The sequence below is a fragment of the Sciurus carolinensis genome, chromosome 5 (assembly GCF_902686445.1).
Source record: "Sciurus carolinensis chromosome 5, mSciCar1.2, whole genome shotgun sequence".
In the NCBI taxonomy this organism is placed as follows: Eukaryota; Metazoa; Chordata; class Mammalia; order Rodentia; family Sciuridae; genus Sciurus; species Sciurus carolinensis.
Genome location: NC_062217.1, coordinates 11,380,580 through 11,393,490, shown reverse-complemented (window position 1 = coordinate 11,393,490; position 12,911 = coordinate 11,380,580). Strand labels below are relative to the sequence as shown.

Here is a 12,911-nt window from a genome sequence, read left to right as displayed (position 1 = left end):
TTCCCGGTCACCCCGTTCCGTGCTATTCATGGCCGTTGGTTCGACCTCCAGAAGCAGGGCCAGAGTAAGACTGGAAAACCTCGGGCCCATGAGGCCGCTTGCCACCCAGAGCTCAGCTTCATCTCGCTGGGGGACACGCACCCAGAGTCCTACCTGCAGCCGCACAAACACCTGGCTTTCAGTGTCTGTGGGGCACGTGCAGGAGAGGATGGTCTCACTCCTCCCCATCTCGCTCTCTTTTCCTCTTAACCGTGCTCCTCCCTTTTAGGCTGTCCTGGAGATTTGGTTTTCTGTTTGGTTGGCTGGTTGGTTGGTTTTTTGGTTTGGGTTTTTTGCATGGTACTGGGGATGGAACCCAGGGGGACTCTACGACTGAGCCACATCCCCAGCCCTTTTTATTTTTTAAATCCAGACAGTTGCTTAGGGCCTCCCTAAGTTGCTGAGGCTGGCCTTGAACTTGCCATCCTTCTGCCTTAGCCTCCCAGGTCCCTGGGATTACAGACGGGCACCACCGTGCCAGCTTGTAGCCCTGTTTCTGAGTACGTCTTCCCTCTTCCTCCCCTATTCTCTTTCCCCGAACTCTGTTTCTTCTTTTTCTTTAGAACCCTTTCTTTCTCACCACACCATCTCCACACCCACCACCATCTCTTGCCTTCTCTTTAACTGATTATATAATAGAAACTTAGAGCATTCATCTAAATTTTTGTTATAATTATTAAAGAATTTTGTCATTATTTTCATATTAAAAACAGGTACATAGAATTTTATTTGATTAAAAATATAAATTAAGCATTTCTAGAATTTTCTATCTCCTTTCACTTGAAGTTAGTGGCCCTCAATGGAAAAAGAGTGAGGCAATTCCTCACACTAGCCTAGCAAGTGGACTTCTACTTTATCAAAGACCTTCCTGCAGCATCTGAGGCAGAAGTACACAAACATGCTTAATAAATACTAGTGAGCTCACTGCTTCCCAGACTCCTGGATGCTAAAAAAAAAAAAAAAAAAAAAAAGAATCTTTGCAGGCATTTTAAACAGTATATATGATACTGTCCTTTTGCTGCCTCCTAGAGAAATAGAAGAATATTTTTCATCAATTACTTCATCAGTTATTGTTCATCTGTTGTACTTTTAAAAATGCATCAGTATTTTAGTAAATCTTTTAAAGTATCTTTTGGCTCATGTTCACTTACTTATATTGACTTTCCAAAGAAAGAAAAAGCCTAGAAGGTTAGCATTATTGGTCTTTGCTGCACACTGCGGTAGAACGGCATTCATTGTCTTTCTCATAGGAAACAGCAACTTAAATTTGACATAAATATTTTGAATTAAATTTTAAAATTTGAATATTTGGCCTATTGCACATTTACCTTACTACCACTGAAAAAAAGAAAAGCATTAAACAAGATTCCTAGTTTCAAAAAGAAATCTGACGGCTGGCGATGTAACTCAGTGGTGGAGAGCTTGCCTGGCATGCACGAGACCCTGGGTCTAGTCCCCAGCATTGCATGCACACACAGAATCTGAGATGGAGGTAGTAGTTGCAGAACTCTGTAATTACTAAAACAAACAAACAAAAAAAGAACAATGAATTATATACTTTACAAGGGGTGAATTTTATGATATGCAAATCATACTTCAGTGAAACCATTGGAAAAAGCCCTGAGAAAATTTAGCACAAAGTCTAATGTACTGGCATATTTGGAAGCTGTTTAGATTCCAAGACTCTTATAAATCTAGTTGTTTTCGCTTTACATGTGGCACACTTGGCTTGGTTTTTTCAGCTGTCCTTATCAAAAGGCATTTAATATAAAGACATCTATTCCTGTCTGATCGTTCTGCCTGAATACTTTTTAAGGTCAATCTTCTTAATTATATTTCAAAGGCTGTGAGTTTTTAAAACAGAAGGTACCCTTAGTGTCCTCTATTAGTTTGTAAACTAAGGATGGCTCTGGTCCACTGAGACCCTCCATCTATTGATGATTGGTGCTGGTCACATATTAAGGCAACTGACCCAGACATTCAGCTCAGCTCTCCTCCCATTCAGTTGCCGCACCTGTCCTGTCTTGTCCCTAGCAAATCCATTTTCCAGACCTTCTACTTCTTTCTCCTCTGACTTCCTAAAACTCTTGGTAAGTTCTAAATTAATCTTACCCAATACAACACATGAATTTTTCTAGTTTCTATCCAGGACTAGAGTAAATAATCTCATGCTTCCTTTTTAAAGAGCAAAATGTCTGGGCGGCGAACATCTCACATCCACCCCACTTCCACATTCTGTGGAATTTCCTCCTTTTCTAAACAAGCATGTCTGGCCAGTCCTCTTTGTGACGTCTCTTCCTTTTCCTAACTGTCCTCTGCTGAGGAGCCCTGTGCTGTTTTAGGGCCTTCTCGAGCGCACACCGGCTCCTGGTGTCCGATGGTGGACATCTGATGAGTGACTTCTCTTGTCGACCATCTGAGTTTCTCAGTTCTTTTCAGTCTGCTTTTTTGTGGCTGATGCTCTAAGAAAGACATAGCACTCCCGAGCCTGAGCCTCGGTCTCCAGGACGTGACTGTAACTGCTGAGAGGATCCAGGAGCTGCAGGAAGCGCCTCAGCTCTTCCTCCGGTTTCCAGCAACACTGGGTCCTCAGCTCTCCAAGCTCTGAAGCTGCTCGGAAATCATAAAACCCTGTTATAATTCGTACATCCTGCTTCTCCCTGACTGGTCTCAGACAGATGGAGGGAATGGCCCCCGGCTGACCGTGACGGTAGCGAGCCAGGAGCGACAGTGGTCCGGGTAGTGGTGATAGTAATCAGAGTGGGGGTCTGAGTACTGGGAATGGTTGTGGCAGCAGTCACGGTGACCTGCCCCAGCTGTGGTGGCAGCAGTGGTGCTGGTGTCCCATTTACAGGTCCCATTTGCTGAGAGCCTGTTCGGTGACGAGCCATCACACGCATTATTGTCTTTAATCCTCACAACAACCTGACAAGGAAGTATCATCATCCCTATTTCACAGATGAAGAAACTGAGGCTGGCGAGGTAATTCACTTGCTGTGGGGCACACAGCAGACTAGACGCTACTGATTCAAGTTCAGGTGTGGCTGAGTCCAAAGCCCACATTCCTAACCTTCTGTATCAAGTGACCTCAAAGAAAGAACCAGTAAAGCAAGACCCTTCCTCCCCGTGTATCTTTCTGAACATTTCATTCCAGCGGCACACCTTGGAGAGGGTCCTGTTTTAGTTTAGCAGAAAGTCACAGCGGGGCTGGATGGGGTAGAAGTCCCTAGTGTCTCGTCGGGCCCGCGCTGACCTGGCAGGCAGAGTTGCGTAGGGCCATAGGAAGGCCTCTGCTCTGTTCCCATTAATGGCTGTGCTCTGGGTTTTGAAAGCCAGAGAGCTACAGGGGAGAGTCTGGGGAAAGAATGGGGTGGGAGGGGGTCCAGAGGGCCTTCTCCAGGCTTTAATTTGGAAAATAAGTCCTGCTGCCCAGGGTGCAGGATCCCCACTCCCCACACCCTCTCTGAGCCCTGGCTCTGTGGCAGGGCTGAAGGGCCTTCTCGGGGCACTCAGGATAGTGTTCCTGCCAGACCCTTCCAACCAGTGCCCCTGCAGGTGCAAAGCCAGCCCCCTTCAGATATTCCACCTGTTACATTCTTACAGTCATTTCAAGGGCCTCCCCATCAAAGGCCGGGGGATGCCGTCTGTCTGAATTCCAGCGATAGTGCTAAAGACAGATTAGCACAATTTGAATTGTCGTCCATGCTGAATGACTTCAGCTGAACTTTTAGAAATTTCACGTAGAGATACATTAGCATCTGTAAATTATCTGGCAATAGGAGTAAATGGCTGCTGAATTTTAATTCGAAATATTATTAAAATATCTATCAAATTATCACTGCAATTTGAAGTGTTAAAAAAAGGAAAAACATGTTTTCTGTTTCCCAAGTCTTTCATAATATTTTCTTACTATTTTGATGACAGTTTTAAAGACGTGTACCCGTAAAACAAAGGGTTACTGCTATTTGGAAGCAAATACAAGGGTTAAACGCCCCCTCTTTTAATACTTTTAGCAAACGGTTTAAGTTCTTTTCAAGACTTCAAATATCACCCACATATTGTATTGCCGAATTTTGGTATTTCTGATATCATAATAATTACAGTAAGAGGTTTTTAACTGGAAAGTATAAGTGAAATCTGTTATATTTCAGTTTTCCCTTAATTCTATTGTTAAAATTGTATTTTCTCATTTTCTTTCCTGCCCATTACTTTTATATATATATATATATATATATATATATATATATATATAAATATATTTTTTTCAGCATCATCCTAGTAATAGCTCTTAAATAACAGTATAGGTATGCTAGTTATTTTTTTTTTACAAATTGCATCAAATAAAAATGAAAATATATAGTACATAAAATAGATATATGTTAAATCTTTTAATATTTAGATTTTTTCTGTAATTTAATGTTTTTTCTGAGGTACTACCATTTTCAGCCATACCTTGGGCATATACTGAGATCTGGGGTAACAGCATTAGCTTCTTCTAGTCAGTTCCTTAAAAAGGTTAACTGATACTGGTCCCAAGTTTTGGTATCTGTAAAACTGAAATAATCATGGCTTCCCTACCACAAGGGAGAAAGTGTCTTTGAAAATATTTCGTGTTGTGTGAAGTCTATCAGGTGAAACCTCTTGGGGCTGGGGGTGCAGCTCAGTGGTGGAGCACTGAGCATGTGAGAGGCCCTGGTTCCATCTACTGGTGGGGGCGGGGGGGGGGGGCTTCTTTTTTTCTTTTTTTAGTAATGGGTCTTCCTAAGAACGTTACCCTCCCAGTTTTTACTGGAAACTAATGTCACAGGCGTTCCTGAGGGCTGTCGTTGCCCTCAGGATAGGCTCCAGATGCTAAGGGGATCTCCACATTTCCTCCTCAAGGGAGAACTCCATCTTTTCCCCACCTGCCTGTCTCCTCTGTTGCCCAGAAAGCAGGTGCTGGTCAGGCAGGGCCAAGCCAGGCAACCCATCCATGACAGTCCTACTTGGCAGCAGGGCTGGGTGACCAGGACTGCTCTTAGCGTTCCCAGCTCACCTGTGGACAGAGGGAAAATGTCCAGAATAAAGGAAAGAAAAAGTCCCTCCACGTCCTCCCCTCAGGTCCAGGAAAGTGCCAGCCTTGGGTCCCCGGCACATTCCTCTGTGTTCTGGTGCAGCTGCATCCAAGAGACCGAGTCTGTTGCTTGGTCATAAAGGATCAAACCTCAATGAGTAGCAGAACCAAAATTGTGCAGTGTTGTCTCTTCCATATCCTTTAAATGTAGGCTGCATTCGGTTCCCTTTCCTCAGGCCCTAGAGCCACAGACAAACCCAGCATCTCCTCCTGTGCTTTCTTCATTTATCTTGTCCAGGGAGTCATTAGTGACCAGAGACACAGGCTCCTGAAGAAGAGAGAAGGCCACCCCCACACTGCTTCTCTCTGCGCAGCTCCAGGATTCCAGGCCCCTCTCTAGACCTTCACTGGGTGCCCCTGACTTTTTCTCTTTTTTGCAGTGCCAGGGACTGAACCCAGCGCCTCACTGTGCTAAGGAGGTGCTCTCTTCCTGAGCTGCACCCCAGCCCATCCCTGGCCTTCTTAACCTTGGAGGTTCAAGTACCTCTTCCTCAAAGCCCTTCCCTGGCCAAACTGCCCCCATTTGGGTGGCTCCTTCTCTCTGTGGCTCCTTAGCCCTTAAGCACCACGGCCGTGATATACTCCTCTCTCACTGAAACTGCTAAGTCTGACCCCAACCCAACATTACAGTTTTTGAGGTCAGTCACTGTGTCCTATCGGAGGTTCAGGGAGTGGTAACCAACTGACCAGTGAATGTCACTAGACCCAGGAGAGATCAAGGGCACAGAAAGACACTAGTAGATAAAGGAGAGAGTAATAAGAAAGGAATTAAATGGCTCATGGGGACCAGAGGTGATTCCATCTTCTCGGTCACTCTCCTTTCACTCCCCTGTGGGCCCCACAAAGGAGCCAAGCTCCACCTGTAGCCATCACATGCCCCAATCTTTTCCTTCCTTCTCTGCCCCTTTCCTCCTGGGCAGCTGCTGCTCCCCCTTGGCATCTCAGCTTAAACATGGCTTCCTAGAGGAAGTGCCATTTGCAGGTTAGGGCCCCCCACAAATGCTCTGGCTCCTCCGTGCCTTCCTTTTGGAGCATTCATAAGTGCACAGTCATTTTTAGAAATGTTCGCTCACTGTCTTTCCCCTGTTGGGCTGGAGGCCCCATGAGGGCAGGACCCAGCTGCCCGGTTTCCTGCCATAGCAGCTGCACGCTCAGCCATGCCAGGCTGCAAATATGTGGGGGTGGCACATGGGCTGCAGATCACAGATTGGGTCCTGGGTCCTGCAGGACTTGACCAGGTGGGTGGCAGAGCCCCAGGTCCCCGGGGTCAACTGGGCTAGAACCCCACTGCATGTGTCAGGTGCTGTGGGGACCTGCAGTCCTCCTGCAGCACAGCTTTTTTTTTTTTTGGGGGGGGGTGCTGGGGATCGAACCCAGGGCCTTGTGCTTACAAAGCAAGCACTCTACCGACTGAGCTATCTCCCCAGCCCCCTGCAGCACAGCTTTGATCAGACAACCACAGTCCCTTCCTGAGGTCCAAAGCTAGGAAAATGACCCAAATCACCACCCATGGAACCTGAGCCTCCGTGTTCCATCAAGTTCAAGTGGCTCCCCTGGCTTCCTCTTCCCTCGCTTCGTTCATCTTTGTCCGTTCGGCTTTATGGGGCGTCTCCCATGCACCTGGCATGTCCTGGGTGCTGTCCGTGTCTGGCCTGGTCCCTGAGGGTCTCCAGCAGAGTGACAGACAGCAAGAAGAGTGAGTAATTACAGAAGGGGGTGTGCACCAGAGACTGAGAGGAAAGGAAGGAGGGGCGGCCTCTATCAGGGAGCTGAGCATCTTCCCAGAGGCGGCATCCGCTGATGTCTTGAAGAAGAAGGAGTCTGCCAGGCACAGGGAAGGGCCTTCAGAGCAGAGCACAGCTCACCGAGAGATGTGCGGGTGGGGGCAGGGCAGGGCAGGGCACTAAAAGACCTGCAGGATCCAAGGCGGAGAAAGGGGCACGACCTGGCCTGGACTGAGGTTCCTTGCTAACAAGATTGCTCATGATTCCAGAAATCCAAAAGGAGCTGAGACAGGGCTTAAGCAAATGGATGATCCCATCTGATCTGCTTTAGAAAGCTAACAACCCGGTTCCCATGGGAAGTGCAACACACACACACACACCCCACCAGGAAACATCTCAGCTCTCTACCCATGAGGCCTCTGTCAGCCAGTCCAGGAGTCAGCAGCCTTCCCACTGAGCTTTGGGAGCCGGGCAACCAAACCCGTCCTTAAAATGAAAATCATGCGCAGTGTGGTGGCACACACCTGTAATCCCAGTGACGCAGGAGGCTCACAAGTTCAAGACCAGCCTCAGCAATTTAATGAGACCCTGTCTCAAAATAAAAATAAGTGACTGAGGATATAGCTCAGTGATAGAGCACTCCTGGGTTTGATCCCCAGTGCACCCCCAAAATCACAGTCCAATAGTGGTGGCACCAAGGCCACATGAGGGCTTGTCCAAGGACTCCACAGGTGTGACAGGTTGAGACACAGGAAAGAAGGAAGAGTGAGAGGATGCTGTGAGCATCCCTAAGGACCGCTCTCCTCTGCCTCCTTGAGGAGGATTGAGTAGCCACCGGCTGCTGGCAAAGAAGGGCCATGTCCCAGCAGGTCAGGCCTGGCTGGGAGACTTCAGCTAGTGACTACACAACCAGGATCCCAAAGGGAGATCTGGTGATGAACAAAGCCACTGGGGGTGTTAGGAATTCACTGGGAACTGTCACGAGGAACAGAATTCATTGCACAAAGGACTGACACCACCTAAGAAAAGGGTGTCCCGGGGAGGAGAGCATCTAGCAGCCATGCTCGAGTGTTATGAACGCACAGAGATCCCCCTCTGGGGAGTCACAGCAACATCATCCTTGGAATGTGCCAGAGAGAGCACCCCAAATGCCCAAAGAAGGTGTCTGAAAACGAAGTGAGTGGAGATTAGATCCATCGAGGCAGGGGTGCCCAGAAAGCATAAGGCCCTGGCTTCTATCCCTACAGCCACAGAATTAAAAAAGAATTAGATCCGTTTGTGACTTTTAGCAAATGACTCTTAGTACTATAGAGTTAAAAAAAAAAAAAGTACTAAATACTAGAAATGCAAAAGATGTGGAGATCCGCAGCTGGGATCCCAGTGGACAGAGCTCCACAGCCACCCCCGGGGGACCGTGTGGTCCAGCGCTGTGCGCACACCCTCACTTCTGCAGCAGCGCCCCTCCTGGCCGCGATGGTGCTGCTGGAGGAGGGGCCAAGCAAGCCCCGCCCCCGCTCACCGCGCGGGCTTTTCCTCCCGTTTTCCTTGCGTTCTGTGGCTCTCCTGTGGGCTCCCGCACACCCCTTGAGGGCAGGCGCGGAGTCTTCCTACCTTACCGCCAGGCAGCTCACCCAGGCCTGACATGGAGGCCACTCCATCATCCTTGGAGAATCTCCAAGATGCCACATGAGAGAAAGGCACCCAGCAGGCTGAGGTGGACCCACTTCCTGCACATCAAGGCCAGGCCAGCGGAAATACAGGTTCTCAGGCGTGGATGGGAGTGGGCCCCGGAATCTGCATTTTAACACGTTGTGAAACTGAAACTTCTCTAAATTCTTCATTAAGGAATATTTCAACCCCTCTCTGAAAAATCCAAGTAGCTTTTTGAAAAACTGCATTTTTCCCAAACTCTGGCCAAAAGACCATTTACATTTACCATGTAGATCCATATATTTAAAAAAAACAGATGATAGGTTGACATGTGAAGGCACAAGTCTATTCGTACTAGGTGGTCTAATTCTCAACATTAAATTTCCCAATTTGCAAAGATGAAGGCAACATAGAAGAAAAATGCTTAATTTTGTTTTCCATCTTTTAGTAAAGGAAATCAAGCAAAATCTGCCGCCACAGAAGAAAGAAATGATCTCCCTGTCTAGAAAAGCTACAGGAAGTATTTTCCATCTTTGACGTGCATGTGGAACGCAAAGCAGTCTCAGGCAATGTGGCGTAAACCCAAAGGCGTCGTTTTGATTCTCTGCGCATCGTTTTGGATTTCATGTGCATCTATGCTAATTTTGTCTCTCCAGCCTATTATTTAAGCCTTAGCAGGAAAGATGTGCCGCTTTATAGGGCCATAATCTACTTGGTGGGCGGATAACGAAGGGGCCTTTGGTCTCCCTCATTTACTCCAATAAGAAAAGTAGAGGATTGCCTTGTAAAACAGCATGTCACCCACGCCCTGGTTTCCATGGAATGTAACCCACAGAACTCCTCAGACCAAATGCATAAATTCATCATGGTCCGAGAGATGACCCAAATTAGCTCTAGGCCGAATGGAATGACGCAGCGGCCAACCTGGGGGTATAAATAGTAAAAGCCAGAGGGTTGCAAAGTGACTTCCAGGATTTTAGGCCACACCGGTGTTCAGAGGACTCTGGCTCATTATTCTAAGGATGAGAAGGTTAGCCACCACTGGCAGAAATTCTAACGCGAGTAGGTTTTTAAATCTCTGGGTTGAGTGATAAGTTCTGAAATCACTGCCAAGGATTCCCTGCCCATTTCTTTGGTTTTTACCTCCATCCTATGTATGTGGAGCCCTGAGTGACCACCTCACAGCCACATGGTGGGACCCCAGCACACCATGCCAGAGCCCTAAGGACAGCATTGGCTATGGAGAGGTGGCACTTGTACTTGCAAAACCCAGAAGTGGGCTGCACTATCTCCAGAGGGACCGTCCACAGCAAGGATTGGGAGTGCTGCAGTTCATGTCCAGGCTCCAAAGATCGCCTGCTCCACTCACACCGGCATCCTTGCGTGGGGTAGGAGGCGGAGCTCAGATGAAGGGCCGCCACTGTGGCGCAGGAAGCAGTGCTAAACAGAATGTGAACGCCAGACCTTCTCTCTGGGTTCTGGGTGCAAGACCTCCGTCCGTTTCATTTTTCTTTTTTTCTTTTTTTCTTTTTTTTTTTTTTTTTTTTTTTTGAGAGGGTTTGGAACTCTGAGACCCAGGCACTATGCACAGCTCTGACTTTCCTAATCACATAACCTTGGAAGATCCCTTGATGACTGCGGGCCTCGGTGTCCCAACCCAGAACAGGGCCTAGGTTTCATGAAACACTGAGGTAGGATTTGTAGAGGGCTTAAACAATATAAAACCTGCAAAATGAGGATGTACCACGGAATCTCAGAGATGCCCCCAGTCCCAACATCCAGCAGCCCTGTGATCTCTTTGTCACAGACTCATGTCTCTGTCATCCTACTCTTCTGCAGGTGTGTCCCAGCAGACTCATCTCTTGGTGCCCAGGACATTCCTACCTTGCATTTTCTCATCACCATATAGTCACACCCCTCAGTCGTACCATTTTTTAAAAACAGTAATCAATAGAACATAAACACTAATCAATAGAGCTTTTAAAGTCCTATGCAATGTTTCAAAAACAATATAAGGAAGTATTTAAATTTTCCTTCCACAGTTGTTTCCTGCTTGATTTCAAGAGTTAAATGAGCGGTTTCCCATGCTTTGTGTTTGGTGTGTTTTTCCTCTCCATTAAAATGCTGCAGGTTTTTTTTCCTCCTCTTCAGAAGGAAAAAAGAAATCTTTCCCCTGCAATTTACTTTGGCTTTCTCAAAAGTTGGGCAGGAAAGTCAGTGTAATTCAGGTGGAATCTAAAATGTTCTCGTACAAGTGTGCGCAGAAAGGAAGCCTATAATTTCCGAGCATTCTTTTAGGAAGTTTGTATTCTCTGTTTTCCAGGGAGCCTTTACTTTCCAAGGGAGTATGATCGACATGCCATTACTGAAGCAGGCCCAGAACATTGTTACGCTTGCCACATCCATCAAGGAAAAATGATCTGTTCAATGCAGCTCTCATCAGGTGGGCTGAACATATACAGTGGGTTTCTTAAAGACACACCGTAGTACTCAGGGCACCTCGTGAAGCATGCCAGGTTGGGACCTTACTTCATTTACAGTTCACATTAATCACGATTTTTTCGTTGTTGTCTTACTAGCTAGCTATGCCTCTAAAAATGGACTTTCTTCCTTTGGGGTCCAAATTTATGATTGTATTGTTGTTTATTAATGTATTACAAATATGGGTTTATGATTTCATAGGGAGATAAAATCACAGGGAAGGATGGGCAGTGAGAGGAAATTAGGTCTTTCATGAAACAGATCTTTCCCAAATACACATATGCCCTACGCCCTTGTCATTTAGGAAATATTTCCCATGTTATTCATTTGTACAGCGGCATCACAGATGATTTTAGTAAAGATCAGGCTTTTAAAAAATAAGAACGAAATTAAGAGTTCCTGTCTATTTTACTGGCAATCTGATAAAACGTTATTAAATGTTATTTTGGCTTGTAAGATACCTTCTAAAAATACTTTCAAAACTGCTGTAACCTCCATCCCCCAAGGCAACCTCCATACCCTGGACCGGCTAGCTGGTGAATACGAAGGCTCGCATCCTGGGTGTTGAATGCTTTGGGTCAACAGTTGCCGGCAATTAAAAAATAAATGTGCAGAAACACAAGACCATCCATTTTCCCCTTTATTCTCCAGTTTAACTGTTCGCCATTGAGGCCATTTCCCCTCTGTAAATGTATGGCCGGGACAGGACTCCCTCAGCCATAAACTTGTAGCCTCTCGGAAGACACAAAGCCACGGGGCTGGTGCCTATGGCCCCCTGCGAGATTTGCATCACATTAGAGATGCTGCTGCAGGTCATATGGGTGGTGTGGTTAACGGGCTTAGTAAAGCTGTTTTGAAGAGGTTAACCCAGCTTGTAGTAAGGGTAAATAAACATAACAACCAGCCATTGTTCCCTATTCAGCACGTACTCTTATATTGAAGGCTAAAGGGTATTGAAGCTGCGGAGGATCAACTTGTGCGTGCCAGAGGACGCCAATGAAGTTTGAAACACCAACAATCAGAGATTTTGTTTCTGTTCCTCATTAAATCATGAGCTTTTGTGTCGAGACTCTGGACGACTGTTCTTTAAGAAATTAACAGAATGGGAAGTTTTAAACTCTACACCAACCTTTTCATGACCTACACAGCAGCAATGCTGCGCTCTTAGACAAACACCGCGGGGAAGGCTGTTCTGTTTATTTAAATTTGTAAATAGAAAACAGTTGTTTTTCAGTTTCATTTTTCACCTCCTCCCATGCCCTTGTGGCTTATTCTCTCCGTGGTCCCTAGCGTGTGCCCCAACCACGGGCCTGCTTTTCCCCGCCTCTTCCCATTCCTACAGGAAGCCCAGGAGGTGAGTGGAGGTGAAGTTTCCTTACAAGCAGAGGCGCCATCACTGCGAAGCCAAGTGGGAAACCTGGCCACTGCCATGGGACCCCGCCGCCCAGCACAGGGCAGGACGGGGAGAACCCTATTCCAAACCCAGGCGAGATAGCTCTGGGGAAACATTCTTGAGACATCAGTACCCCAAACAGGGGACCCTAGGAGCCAGCTCTTGAGCTGAGATGGGACACTGACCTGGGGCCCACCTGCTCTGCCGTGGGCAGTGTATCTCCCCTCCCCCATGCAGCTTAAGGCCCATCACCCGTCCTCCGTGAGTGGGCAGTAAGGAGGAAGATGGCATGTGGCCACCTTCAGAGGTGACCCGATTCCTGCTGAGCTGCACATCAGGACGGCAGCAATGGGCGAAGGGCAAAGGTTCCCCGGAGCACCCCAGGCCCAGCAGCTGCAGCCGGGAATCATGGACTACCTTGCCACAGGGAAGACAGACCCATGGGTGTCCACACACAATGTCTGCCCAGAACACCGGTGGGAGAACTGCTCAGAGGTCAGTCTCCCTCCCT

The 12,911-nt window shown here is 47.2% G+C and overlaps 1 protein-coding gene across 1 annotated transcript in view; it reads left to right on the top strand.

Moving 5' to 3' along the window:
* Positions 1 to 12,076, top strand: part of Clybl (citramalyl-CoA lyase) — a 231,589-nt gene extending 219,513 nt beyond the window's left edge. Inside the window, exons 9-10 of the mRNA XM_047553911.1 lie at positions 10,850 to 10,969; positions 11,950 to 12,076. Of these exons, the coding sequence (XP_047409867.1) occupies positions 10,850 to 10,945 (96 nt within the window). The 3' untranslated portion in view covers positions 10,946 to 10,969; positions 11,950 to 12,076. The remainder of the gene's footprint in view (positions 1 to 10,849; positions 10,970 to 11,949) is intronic.
* The last annotated feature ends 835 nt before the right edge of the window (positions 12,077 to 12,911 follow it).